Source organism: Meriones unguiculatus, chromosome 3 (assembly GCF_030254825.1).
Source record: "Meriones unguiculatus strain TT.TT164.6M chromosome 3, Bangor_MerUng_6.1, whole genome shotgun sequence".
Lineage (NCBI taxonomy): Eukaryota > Metazoa > Chordata > Mammalia > Rodentia > Muridae > Meriones > Meriones unguiculatus.
Genome location: NC_083351.1, coordinates 45,532,258 through 45,546,220, shown reverse-complemented (window position 1 = coordinate 45,546,220; position 13,963 = coordinate 45,532,258). Strand labels below are relative to the sequence as shown.

At 38.5% G+C, this 13,963-nt stretch overlaps 1 protein-coding gene and 1 non-coding gene across 2 annotated transcripts in view; one reads left to right on the top strand and one right to left on the bottom strand.

Moving 5' to 3' along the window:
- The window catches only part of Rad23b (RAD23 homolog B, nucleotide excision repair protein), a 43,712-nt gene that overhangs the window by 11,420 nt on the left and 18,329 nt on the right, over positions 1-13,963 (bottom strand). Inside the window, exons 2-5 of the mRNA XM_060379933.1 lie at positions 13,878-13,959; positions 12,299-12,378; positions 7,177-7,445; positions 1,127-1,182 (exon numbers count right to left, since the gene is read on the bottom strand). Coding sequence (XP_060235916.1) covers positions 1,127-1,182; positions 7,177-7,445; positions 12,299-12,378; positions 13,878-13,959 — 487 coding nt within the window. The remainder of the gene's footprint in view (positions 1-1,126; positions 1,183-7,176; positions 7,446-12,298; positions 12,379-13,877; positions 13,960-13,963) is intronic.
- On the top strand, positions 3,567-3,673 carry LOC132653276 (U6 spliceosomal RNA). The gene has a single exon (XR_009591055.1). It is a non-coding gene; the product is annotated as a U6 spliceosomal RNA (small nuclear RNA).

Genomic DNA, 13,963 nt, shown 5'->3' with positions numbered 1-13,963 from the left:
CTGAGACATGACTAAAATATGTTATGGCGCTCCTCAAAAAGCGTGTACGTAAAAACCACTAGACTTAGATGCAGCAGCAACAGCAGGAGGCATGACGCACTTGACTCCTGCGCAACAGCACCAAAGCCCTCTACTCTGTTGTGAGACAGGTAGCAGAACCTTTAGTGACATTAGGGACACGGGCCAACTGGTCTAGCTCAGAAGAGTTTCCCATTTTCTACGTAATCCCCGATCCTCTCCTCCAGTTCTTCTGATACCTTTCTAACAAGTCTCTACAATTTATGGCTTTCCATGTGTGAAGTACGTCTTCAGTTTCATGAATGGATGCTGACTCAAAGTATTTGGTGGCAGTGTTGTCCCAGGCTAGTCTCTCAAAGATGAAATTCTGAATTTAGTATACCCAGAAAATCTTGGGTTGACTATTTAAAACATCTACATTTGTCACTGCATACAAGGAAGGTACCAAGGAGTTAAAGCCCATGTAGGTCAGAACCAACCTGTAATCCCCAAGGTTGTCAGTGCTGTTAAAATGCTGCTGCTGCTGGGGAGCCCAGAAACCAATCAAACAGGTGACTACAACCATCCCAGCTCTTTACCTTCTGTACCAAAACAGGAACAGCGATAGTAGGCAATAAACAATATAACATGAACAGTAACAGGGATTTAATAATGGGAGGAGAAAAGCTGACAGATTAGAGAAGGGAAAGGAAAAGATTTTTAATGGTTAAATCAAGCTTTGGGCAAGAAGGCCTTTTTTGCTATGTGCCTATATAAGCAACAGGATGCAGCTGGGAATCTAGAAAGCCAGCACACTGGATGAAAGCTGGAGGTGAACAAACAAACGGTAGGCACACTAAAGAAAGGCAGATCTGGAATAGCCCACACACAGACCAAACCTGTTAAGACTACATATAAAGTTCACATTGGGAATTGACTTAACTGCGAGAGATTTTAAAGAATTCAGTATAGAAAGTATCAAAGTCTTTAGTTCTACAATTAAATGACTAATGATTGAATAAATAATTTTAAAACTTTATTGTAAGTGACCAAGAAGTAGATATATCAGGGTGATCTAGAATAAGAAACTGCATTGTCTGAGAACATATTTTCTAAGTTAGACACTCACCAAGGGCACTTGTTGCATCCTCAAAAAGATTTGATCGGGAAGAATCTCCTGGTGTACTGTAAAGAGTTTTGAGAGAAATTTCAAAAAGTATGTCAAAATCAATCTATTATAGTAACAAAATTTCTAAAGAATTCTTTATGTATTAAAGTCTGGGGGTAACACAGTCTCTGAAGTGTCTATATCCATAGCTTTACCTTTAAGATTTATGGTTAAGGAAAATTTTTCAATCTTAAAGAGTACTTAAAGAAAGGCCAACAACAACAACAAAAAAAAAAAAAACCCACCAAAAAACCCCCACCAATGCCTTTAAAGAAAAGTTGCTCTATGACATATGAAAACGATGCCACAGTTAAGATAACTTATCAATCAAGTCATTACTAAAGAAATGTCAAAAGTAATACATGATAAAAGCATCACATGTAGAAACCAAACGAGACTGCCAAGTCTTTCACAGTGAAGCTTTTTAAGTTTTCAATAATAGGGAAAGAACACATATAACACACACACACATACTGAAAAAAATCAATTTTAGGCATAAGGTCCTAGGTTAATCCCCAGCAAAAACACAAACACAAACACACAGGAACATATATTTCTGTTCTGTTGTGTAATCAGATTAAGTTCCAAATAAAAGTCTGACAAACAAATTAGAAAACACCGCGGAGATGCTGACAGTGGATATAAAAAATCATGTGTAAATATGTGACAAAGTAGAAGTGAAGTCATTTAGAGGAATGAAGGGGACAAATGGGAGAAGCAATATGAGGGAGAGTAGTTACGGGTGGAGTTCTGCTAGGTGCACAATATTCATTTATGAATATTAAGTAACAAAGTAATTATCGTTTTTACTTTATTTTAGCATCCCTGAGTGTACGTACGTGCACCACATGTGTAGTGCCTTGGAGGTCAGAAGATGCATTAGATCTCTTGGACCTGGAGTTACAGACAGGTGTGCCACCATGTAGGTGCTGGAAACTGAATCTCATGTCCTCTGCAGGAGCAACTAGTGCTCTTAACTGCTAAGCCATTTTTTTCAGTCTGCTATTACAAATTTTTAAGTAACAGCACTCCATACATTACTTCAATTTCAGTTTTGAATTACATTTAGAAATGCATCTGTGTATCTGTGTGGACACAGTGCACACCTAGGGCAAAGGACAATGCAAAGGGACTGCTTCTCTTCCTCTATCACATGGGCAAGTAAATCAAAACTCATGTTGTCTGGCTTGGAATCAAGAGCCTCTACTCACCAGCGTCATTCCAACTTTAAAAAGCAAAACACAGCCAGACACCAAGTTCTATTTAGGTGTATGTCTACAGGGCTGTCTATCCTGTCTAGCAACCCAGCTAATGCTAATGTGAGCGACTCAGACACTAAGTCACCACTGTGGATGATACAGTTTAGAAGCTGGGAGGCTTGATCTTCAGAATCATTTGGACAATTTTCACGGTATCTTAAAAATTTCTTTAAGCACTTAAAGTTAAAGTTGTGGTATACTTTAAAGAGTACTCTTCAATCTTGACTCAGTCTCACTTCTTTCCTAAACTACAGAGACAATAACTAAGTGTACCAGACCATCACAATTTTCCTATTCATTAAAATGCATGCCCAGACCAGAGATGGCTCAATGGGCAGAGATCCTTGAGTTTCATGCCTAGGTACAAGGAGAACCAACTCCCACAAGCCTATACTCTGACTTCTACATGCATGCCATAAACAAAAAAGAAAATGCAATAAAAACTGTAAAAGACATACTCCTGGAAAATGTACAATGTTGCTCTGTAGTACTTAGTTTCTGCCTCTGGCTTATGCTGTTCTATTGCCACTCTCATATAACAAGAAGTCCTGACTGGGCATGGCAGAACACTGCTGTCCTCTCAGCACTCAGGAGGCCTGCTCCACGGTCAACAGCAGCAGGGTAAGATAATATTTGAGTTGACTCTAACGTGTCCTTGACCAACAACACTGACATCACAAAGCACAAGGGAAGTTTCTTCTTTCCTTTTTTATTCCTTTTGAGATTTAATGTATTTTCCTACATGTATGTCCATGCACCACATGTGTGCCTGGTGCTTGAGAAGGCCAGAAGATGGTATCAGATCCCCCAAGACTGGAGCAAATGACACTTGTGAAGAAGCGCTATGTGAGTGTTGGGAATTGAACCCAGGTCCTCAATGAGTTAAGCCCACAAGTGCAGTTTCTTTATGGCAGTAATCACTAGCACAATCTGTACTGCTAACAGGTAGGTTTTGAAGAACAAAACTGACCTGAAAAAACAAATCACAGAAAATGGTGGCCAGCAGTAATGGAGAAGCCCAGAGTATACCTGACTCCTATTCACCAAGTATGGTACTTTGAGAACACATTTATCTTGTTTTCTAGAATGTCTGTCACCCTCCTTGAAGAAACACATTTGAGAAAAAAAGACTGAGTAGATAAGTGCTCGCTTCAGCAGTGCACACCCTAAAACTGAAACAATACAGAGAAGACTAGCATGGCCCTTGAGTAATGATGACATGCAAATTTGTGGATTAAATGCAAAAAGGACTAAGTAACTAATATATTAAGTCCAACTAAGAAGTCTACACTCATCCGGGCATAGCGAAAAAAACCTTTAGTCCCAGCACTCTGTAGGCAGAGGCAGGTGGATCTGAATTCACAGCCAGCCTCACCTACTCAGAGAAATCCTATCTCAAAAAACCCAAACAAAAAAGTTTACAGCCTGCTTTCCTAGATCACTAGGCATCCTTTCCTAAGTTATGTAACTCTCTAGAGACCTAAAATAATTAACTTAAATATTTCTTTCTTTGGCAATGTATGTATGCATGTATGTATGTATTTAATATAATATGTATGATTATAAAACTTATAAAACTCTCTGGAAACATAAAAGTTAATTTAAAAATCTCACTCTTTGGCAATGTGTATGTAAGTGTGTATTTAACATATCTTGATCATATAAACACAGCTCTCCTCCCCCAAGCTTCATGGCCCACTGAGTCTAACAGCACTACTATTACCCTTATGTGCATGGTGTGACGCCATCCACAGTGGCTTGGGAAACCTATCAGTGGCTCCTTGCACATGGAAAAATGATTCCCCTCCCCAAGCAACCATCTTCTGCCAGCAGCTCCTCAGCCAAGGGTGGGGCCGCATGAGTACCTCCCACCTATGCTGGAATTCTGAATGGCTTGAGTTTATGCAAAAAAAAAAAAAATCTAATATTAGCACATTAGTATACTGTTCAGATATGTATGAGATGCTCACACAGTGAGTTTTAGGAGGACATTAAGAAAGTCACTGTACTACTGACTAAAAACATTAAATTTATAGTAACTAAATTGTTTGGGGAATTAATTTGTCAAATTCCTAAAATCCTTTCCATACAGACTTTGATGAAATAGTTTAACTTGATTCTGGTGATCTTCTAGTGTGCAAGAGAGCAGAATGCATTCTAGTTATATACGGGAAAAAGGGTTTAAATTAGGCGATGGTGCCATAGATGCTGAAGAAAAGTGTTCTAAAAAAATACATTACATTCCCTAAACTTTGTGCTACTTTCTCAGAAACAAGCAGGAGATTCTATACTCTTCCAAAACACAACTGACATGGTTAGACAAGGAAGCCACATTTAGAAGTAGAACACTAAAACAAAGGGGTTTCACAACCCATTGTCTAACAGTACTAAAACCTGTAGGTCGAAGCAATTCATAAACTGTGTCATTCTGAATAGCATGAAATACTGTGCTGCCAGCTTCTACCCAAGTCATGAAGCCATCTTTGCCCATTATATTCATGCTATAAATGCCACTTGTCTATTGGTCCCTTAACAGTATCAATTACTAGAGCCTCCATTGAGGTGCCTGTTAGAGCACCATGTTTAGGAAACCTTGATTTTATGAATACCCCAAATGAACGAGCAGTGATGCTGAGAAATGAAATACACCAGGATTTCTTTTAAGTGAGTGGATAGAAGATCTCTGGAGGAAGGGGTGCAGAAGAGAGAAGAGAAACAGACTGGGACATCTACAGGGTATCCGACATGTTAAGAGAGCACATTTCCAGGTGGGCTTGGTGGCACACGCCTGTAATCCCAGCACTCTGGGAGGGAGAGACAGACAGATCTCTGTGAGTTCAAGGACAGCCTGGTCTACAAAGCAAGTCCAGGACAGCCAAGGCTACACAGAGAAACTCTGTCTCGAAAAACCGAGAGAGAGATTATTTCGAAGAATTTACTTTTGGTGACAGAGTCTCTCTACATAGCCCTGGCTGTTCTAGAACTCACGAGATTCACCCACTTCTGCCTCCCAAGTGCTGGGATTAATGATGTGGACAATTATGCCCAGCTCAAGGAACTTCCTTTGAGATAAAAGCGTGCTATTTAGGCCCATACTGCCTTTGAACTTGTAATCCTTCTGCTTTAGCCTTTGGAGTGCTCTGATTAGTCATGGGCCACAGAGTTGGCTCACATGCAACTTTCAATCCAATATTTTTTTTTAATTGTTGTAACTTCATTAGTCATTAATCTCTTAGTAAAGCTAATTTATAGATTAAACTTTATCAGGGGCATGTTTGTTTAGGAAAACACAGCATAAAGAGTTCCCTTTGTGTGGTTTCAAGTATCCGCTGGACATCTGAAACACATCCCTTGTATAAGGGAAAAACCTGTTTATACTGCCATGAACACCATAAATCTTTTCCGTGCTTTCAAAGAACTGCTAATCACTGCCCGTTCTCCGCAGTGACTCTAAGTTCACATAGTTTCTGCTACTCATGTTCCAAATTGTACTAAGCCAGAGAACAAAAATAGCTTAGTGCCAGTTTCAGGTTGGCAGTAATACAACTCATATTTTAGATAACGCAGGAAATCCCTTCTGTAATTTTCAGCCAAAATTACTATGACTAAAGCATTTGCTTTGGTCATTATCATTTTCAATATCAATAAAGGAACATCCCACCACCCCAAAACAAACAGAATCCTGTCAAAACAAAAAAACCCAAACTGCTCAATGACCCTCACTGTAATTCTTACCGCCTCCCTCTCATTTGATTTACCAGGTTTGAGGAAGGAATAGTGAGTGACTTTGGAAGGAATGAAGAAGCAGCTCTGGCTAGGAGGCTGAATCTAAGAGTTTTATACAAAAGCCACAGGTGCCATCTCCTATAACAGCACTTCTGAATGAATGAATTCATATTGTTTAGAGCTGTTGGTTCAGCAAGGAGTTAGGTGAAACAGCAACTACTGTAACTCTTAGCAGTCACTGTGGACACACCACTTTCCACTTGCTTTCCACTGCCTTAGTATGACCCGTATTTTATAGATGAGGAAAACACGCAAAGATCTTAATTATACTTTCTTATAATTATCAAAGCTAACAAATGTCAGAGCAATCAATACAGCAACTGACTTTTTATTGATATGAAAGGATGCTTATGTTACATATATAAAAATGACCACAATCACAACAAATAAAAATGACTGGCTGCCAACATTTTAATTATTCTTTTTTAAATTTGTATTTCTTAAACATCTCTTCCAATAAAGATTTTTTAAAAATTGAGAATGTAGAAATCTGCATAAAGACTGTATCCTATATTACTATTAATAGTAAACTATAAAAATAGATAAAGCCAGCTGGGAAGATAGCTCAGTTTATAAACAACCTGCTATGCACGCATAAGAACTTGATTTCAGGTCCCCCAAAGCCATGACAAAGTAGGGTGTAATGGCATGCCCCTGTCATTCCAACACTGTGAGGATGGCAAAGGGTGGACCCTGAAAATTCACTGCACAGCCTAAGCCAAACTGGCAAGCCAAAGACCTGATCTCAAATAAATAAGGTTGAGAACAACAGAGGAAGACACATTACATCAGTCTGTGCGCTCCACACACTGGTGGGTACACATACACATTCAAACATAAGAAACAGACAAGCCCAATTTAGAGTATATTTAAAAAATAAAAATGTGATATGGTAGTCAGCCTGACTTTAAAAATATTAAAAAATGTGACGACTTTGTGATATAATTTTTAACATGTAGTCCTTACCTGTCAGCTGGTGTAGGGCTAGTAACCACTGGTGTCTGTGCTGGCTTTTCTGCAGGTTTCTCGGGCTGAGTTGCACTGGCAGGTGCGGGCTCAGAAGATGCTGTAGTTGAGGCTGGAGTAGTAGATGCAGGTGTGGAAGTGGGAGCCAAAGCAGGTGTGGAAGTTGGAGCCTGAGCTACAGCTGCTGCTGTGGAAGAGCTAACGGCAGCAGTGGTGGGAGTATTTGATTGCTGAGTTGTAGCTGGCACTGGTGTTGTCACTGCTTTGGGCTGGATGTATTAAAAAACAAAGTAAATATACAGTATTGTGTGACCACTCACTGTACTACAACAGCTACAAGATCAACCTAATAATCAGGACAGCCAAGGCTACACAGAGAAACATAATTTTGTAAAATACCAACATTAGCAAATGAAAGCAATTCACCACCTCTCAAAGATCCTAAGATGATGTACACTGTCTTAACTATCAAGTGCAATTAGCATCGGACACTCATTTCAGTATTTACAATTCGGTATGAAAAAGAACCCAAAGAAGTCACTGTTTTAAATGCAGGCTACACAGCCAAAGTACCATACAGTTTCCTACAAATCTTTACTTATGACCTTGCTTATAACTTTTAACAACTATATCACACTTAAAAGCATCATCAAAATGATTTCTTGAGGGCTGAACTCTAAGTAGATTGTTATAAAGATTCCAAATAATCTGCTTTATTTTAGGAGGAAAAAAGCCCTATTGCTGCCTGTAGAACAGACGTGTACAAGAAGGGCTAGAAACACAAACACACAGCAAAACGATTCCGGATCAGATGCCTGGGAACTGCTCAACTAAACGCACAGCCATAAAACCTCAGCAAGTGGATAAAAATCAGACCGAATTTTACTCTATCTGAGCCCTATTAGTATTCAGTCTGTAACCTTTGGTGGACTTAAGTCAACTATTTTAACTGAAGACGGGCTTAAAATTGAGCATACTCTCCCACAATTCTAAATCAGAAGGCACAAAAGCAATGAGCTGAACTGTTCTGCTCAACATGAGCTAGCAGCTGTTGGGGGAGACTAACAAACTAGTGCGGGCTCAACGGCGACTAAAACACTACTGGCATGTACTCCGTTTTCCTTTTGTAAACCTTAACTGCCAATATAAAAGTGTGAAGATTATTTTGCCACACCCTGGCATCTCTTTAAGGTTCTAAATCTGCAATGGGTTAAAATCCTTCACATGAATTATTCTAGATAAAATGGAACATCACACAAATGTGCAGATTTTAATTTTTAAGCATCAAAATATTGTAATAACTAATCTCCATGAAATGTGTATTAGCATCAGTTAATGCACTTAGTATTTAATTATTTGTGAGCCATACTGAAAAGAGCTATTTAAGTCTAATTACCAAAGCACCATGACCTCTGCTTTTTAAAATAAAGGTGCTTTTTTGATCTTGTACGAGCGATATGATAGGCTTCAGGCATCTATTCCTCATAAGTTATATATCCATTCCAAAACCTTTTCACTACATTAATGAAAATACTAAAGGAAATACAGCACAACTACTTTAATATGTGCCTTTCCCATTATTTTCCCCTATGCATCATGAATAAAACTAACTGAAAAGGGAAGGAAACTGTGATTCATGCCACAACACAGATGAACCGCGTGACACTGTGCTAAGTGAAATAAGCACAGAGTTAATATTTGTGAGTGCAACTTCAGTGTGGAAAAATGAAAACTTTATAGAGTGATAGCAGTGGAATTTTTTTTAATGTGCTTACTAATCCCTATGCTATTAAACTTCATACTTAAAAATAGTTGCTGGGGAGTGGGTGGTGCACATCTTTAATCCCAGCACTCAGGAGGTAGAGACAGGTAGATCTCTATGACTTTGAGGCCAGCCTGGTCTATAGAGTTTGTTCCAGGACAGCCAGGGCCACAGAGAGAAACCCTGTCTCACTGGGGGTGGGGGGTGGGGTGTTTGCTGGTTTTTTTGTTTGTTTGTTTTGTTTTTTGCATGACTATGCTTCTCAATCAAGTCTGACATTTTGAGAAAACAAATATTGCAAAATCACAGATTCTTTTTATTGGCTTAAAAAATTTAAAAAACTGGCCGGGCATGGTAGCAGAGGCAGGTGGTTCTCTAGCACTTTCAGATATACATAGCAAGTTCTAGAACAGCCAGAGCTAGAGATACATAAGAGATCCTGTCCCAAGAGAAAACAAAATCCCAATACGTAAGTCTGCCTTAGCTGCCTTCTGTTTCCCAGAACAAAAATATGCAGCAGTTGAAATTAAAACTATTTTCTTAAAAAAAAAAAAAAAAAAATTAAGTATGCTTATTCAGTAACAAAGATACATTTTAGTTCTTTTTTTTTTTTTCTTTTTTTGAGACAGGGTTTCTCTGTGTACCTTTGTTGACCAGGCTGGTCTTAAACTCAGAGATCTGCCTGCCACTGCCTCCCCGAGTGCTGAGATTAAAGACATGTGCCACTGCACACATGGATACATTTTAGTTCCAACACTGAAAAAAATGCAAGTTTCTCAGGGTTTTCAAATTGCTGGCATGTGAGTCCTTGAGTTTCAGGGATAATAAAGCAATACTAGCAGAAACGCTTAAGAAATTTCAAGCCTGTGAATATTTTAAACATACTTTCAACAATCTTCACACTGTGTTATTCAGTAGCCAAAACTCATGGTTGAAGAATGAAACACAAGGGCTGGAGAGATGACTCAGAGGTTAAGAGCACGAGCTGCTCTTTCGAAGGTCCTGAGTTCAATTCCCAGCTCATAACCACCTATAGTGAGATCTGTTGCCCTCTTCTGGTGCACAGACACACATGCAGGCAGCACACTGCACGCATACAGAATGAATGAATGAATGAATAGAACACAAGTTAGCAGTGCTTGCAAAGAACTACAGCCTAAGGAAATTTCAAGCAATAAAAAAGAAAGGGCAAAATGCTCATTTCCTAGTAAGGTAACAGCCTTTCACAGAATCACGCACGGACACTGCTCATTTAAGGAACTATTTTGCATTGAAAATGTCATACGTTGAGAACAAAAGACTGACATGAAGTATACTATAGATACTACATAGTTCGTGAGCTATCTTTTCTTGTTCTCCTGTCCGCATGCTAACTATACTCACATGTTTACATGTGCGAATGTATACCCAATAGGCTAGCATCAATGAGAGAACATCCATTTTTTTTCCCGAGTGAACGTTGCTTAAAGAATCTAAGTTTCCCTATTTTTCTGAAAATTTTGTGATTTTTCTTTAGAGGTGAGTAATATTCCATTTTATATGTGCTAGATTTTTATCATCCATTTCACCATTTCCTTCTGCTATTATTCTGTGACTTTAGCGAAAACTTATATTTATTCCACTATTAGTCTTTGATGAACCAACTTTAATCATCCACTTAAATTTGCTTTCACTATTACAAAAAGTGCTTGCTATATTATATCTGTTCCCTCTCAAACCCTACAGTCTTTTTGTTGTTGTTTTGAGACAGGCTCTCACTAATAGCCCTGGCTGGCCTGAAACAAAACTTACTAAGTAGAGCAGGCTGGCTTAGAACTCAAAGATCTCCCTATCTCTGGCTGCAAATGGCATGTACCACCACACCTGGAATAAACCCTGAAGTTTTATGATAAACCAGTATGAGAAGGGTAGAAATTAAATCTGACTGCGGTGCTGGAGGTAGGACCTTTCGATTACATTACAGCAGAAAAACTACACAATGATGGAAATATACAAGTATTCCCATCACAACGCAGCTACAAAACATTATTGTATAGTCTTCACACAGTTTGGACTTCCATCCTCCAAAACTGTTTGCCCTAATAATAAAGCCTTTTCTACTTTACACTTCCACCTTGGATATTTAATACAGCAGTAAGATGATGACTGATAACGCACCACTCTTTCTCAGAGTATCCTTAAATAAGTATACAAAGCAGTCTCTTTAAGGAGTCCACGTTGAAGCTCTATCTGTAAGGACACCCAGATTTGCATGTGGAGGCCAAAGGCCAGATATCAACTCTCAAGGACCATCTACCTTAAACTGCCCTGGAGCTTACCAAGTAGGCTAGACCAGAGGCCAGTGAGCCCCAGGGCCGAACCTGTCTGCCTCCCAGTACTGAGCTTACAGCAGTTTGTGTGAGCACAACCTTTTAATGAAGGCTCTGGACAGACAGAACTCAGATTCTTAGCCTTGCAAGGTAAGCAAGGCTGGCTTACTGGCTGAGCTCCCCCAGGAGCTTTCAAGCTCTACTGTACAAAAAAAAAAAAAAAAGTTTATTTTCATAAAATTACCCAATGTATTTCAATATCATAAATCACAAAACAGTTCCTAATAACTACTCACATAAGTCATTCCACCATTTCTTCAGTTGACTTTTCCTTTTTTATTTTCTAAAACGCTTATCTCTTCACTGAAAACCAAATTTGCATTTTTTTTTTTTTTTTTGCCCTGAGCCTGTTAGGTCTAACACATAACTTACCTAGTACCTGAAAGGCTGCATATTAAAAAGTACAGAATAAAAGACATTAAGTTGATTGCTAAGCATATTTTAAAATAATCACATGATGACTTAGCTATTATCCAACTAGCACTTCTTTTAAGGCAGAGTGAAAACAGATTAAGAAAAAAAAAATGAGAAAAACTCTTAAGGGATGTCAAGAGAAAAATGATACCCCCCCCTTTTTTGGGGGGGGCAGTTGGGGGCATCAGGGTTTTTTCTGTGGGATAGCCCTAGCTGCCCTACCCAGGATAGCTGTAAACCAAACTGGTCTTGAACTCAGAGATAGGACTGCCTCTGCTTCCTGAGATTAAAGACATTCAGCACCAAGCCCAGCTAAGAAATGTCCTTTTAAATACAAGCCACTTTAATTGTTTAATCTTACATAAAGATGACTTTAGAGATAAATATATAGTTATTACCTTAATAGGGGACCATGGTAAATCTGCCTACATTTTGGAAAGCAGCTAAGTGCACCATGCTATTTATTACATATCCTGTGCATGCTATGGAAATGCAAAAACTTTGTCCACTGTGGACTTGGTCACTGCTTTTGAGATGATTCACATGCATAAAGATACAGAAGGAAGATAAAACTTACTTTTGTCACCATAACCACCACAAAGTTTTTCTCATCGATTTTGTATTCTTTGAGAGCAGTATCATCACTGAGGATTTTACCTAATAATTCAGGGGGAAAATGTTATTTAAAGACACATTAAGCTTTGTCTTACCAAGAAAATACTCTTAATTTATCAACAACGTTAATTTTACCAAGTAAAACTTCTAAGAAAAACCTGAGCAATCAAATGAAAGCCAATTTATTTGGCTTTTAATTTATTCACTAACTATATCTAAGTCCTACTAGGCAAGAAAATTTGAAGTAAATCCTTAAAATGGAGTTCTTAAAGACAAAGGAAACTAAAACATTTCAATTGCCTAGTCATCCTTGGGGAAATATGTATTTTTTTTCCTAATGGAAAGAAGGGATGAGCAACTCAACTTCCTATTCTGAAATACTAAACATTTGATGAATCAGAAGCGTTCCAAAGTTGTAAAACAACATTGTAAAACAAAACAAGCCAAATGAATGAACAAAATCTTTCAGAAAAACAGCACAAGAAAGGGGAAGAATCCTGAGACTCAGTAGGCACAGTGGCAAAGACTGAGGAGGCCATGTTCAGGCCAGACACATTTAGAATCAGGACTCCCGGATGTTTCCTTTCCCTTGAACCCATTCTAAAAAGGCCACTACCTAGAAAACAACAGGCACTACACAAAAAGAGCAGGAGTCAGACAAGAGGCCATACACAAAAAATTAGTTTTGTTCTGGCTTCTGAATTGTGACCTACAAAAACAATGGGTTAGATACGTGAGGAAACAGATAACTGGCATAGTGTTCCTCGCCCTTAATACCAGCAATGAGGCAGCAGAGGCAGGTGGATCTATTAGTGCAGGCCAAGTTACAGTGTTAAGATCCCATCTCAAAAACCAAAAAGGGGGGTAGGAAGGGAAGTACTACAAAAGCTCCAAAAGGAAAAAAGAACAGACTGAAGACATTTCGCTGAGACCTACAAGAACAACCATTTAGTAGTTCCTTCAAGGAACAAATCAGTTTTCTCTACTAAATTTGCTATTGGGTCTATTTTCCTAGGTTATTAGTGAGGCTAATTAAGTTTACAATTTCCTAGTCATACTCTTGGGTTCTTGGTCCTCTTTTAATTATCTATTTTATATAATTTGTATTTAATTCTTTTTTTTTATCCTATCATGAAGGTCTTTTGATGTTTGAAACAAAACACACCTTCATTCTTCAACTTTGGTAGTTTAGAAAGATGTACAAAGTGTCTCTGACAGAAATTTTAAGCAGTCAGCTAGTACACACGTTGTTAATAGATTGAAAGCAATGATGCTCAGTTTACACAATTGACACAGAAGTCAGTCACAATGCTCACAAACTAAGTAATATCACTGCATGGACACAGAAGACAAATGTGCAAAGAGAACACGGAATACTAAGCTATAATTAAATAACTGTTTCCACTACCATTATCTATGCAATCAAGCTTCTGACAGACTCAATTTGAAAACACTCTCATTTCTAAGACTAAAACAATGTCAAAGACATGCAATTAATTTCAGGCAAGACACGCCAATTAATTTCAAAACTGAATTCATACCTGCATAGATTAACTTCTGACCTGCTACTGGAAAGGCGTCTTTCCCCTTTTCAGATTCAATCTTCTCTTTCAATGCCTTTACCTAT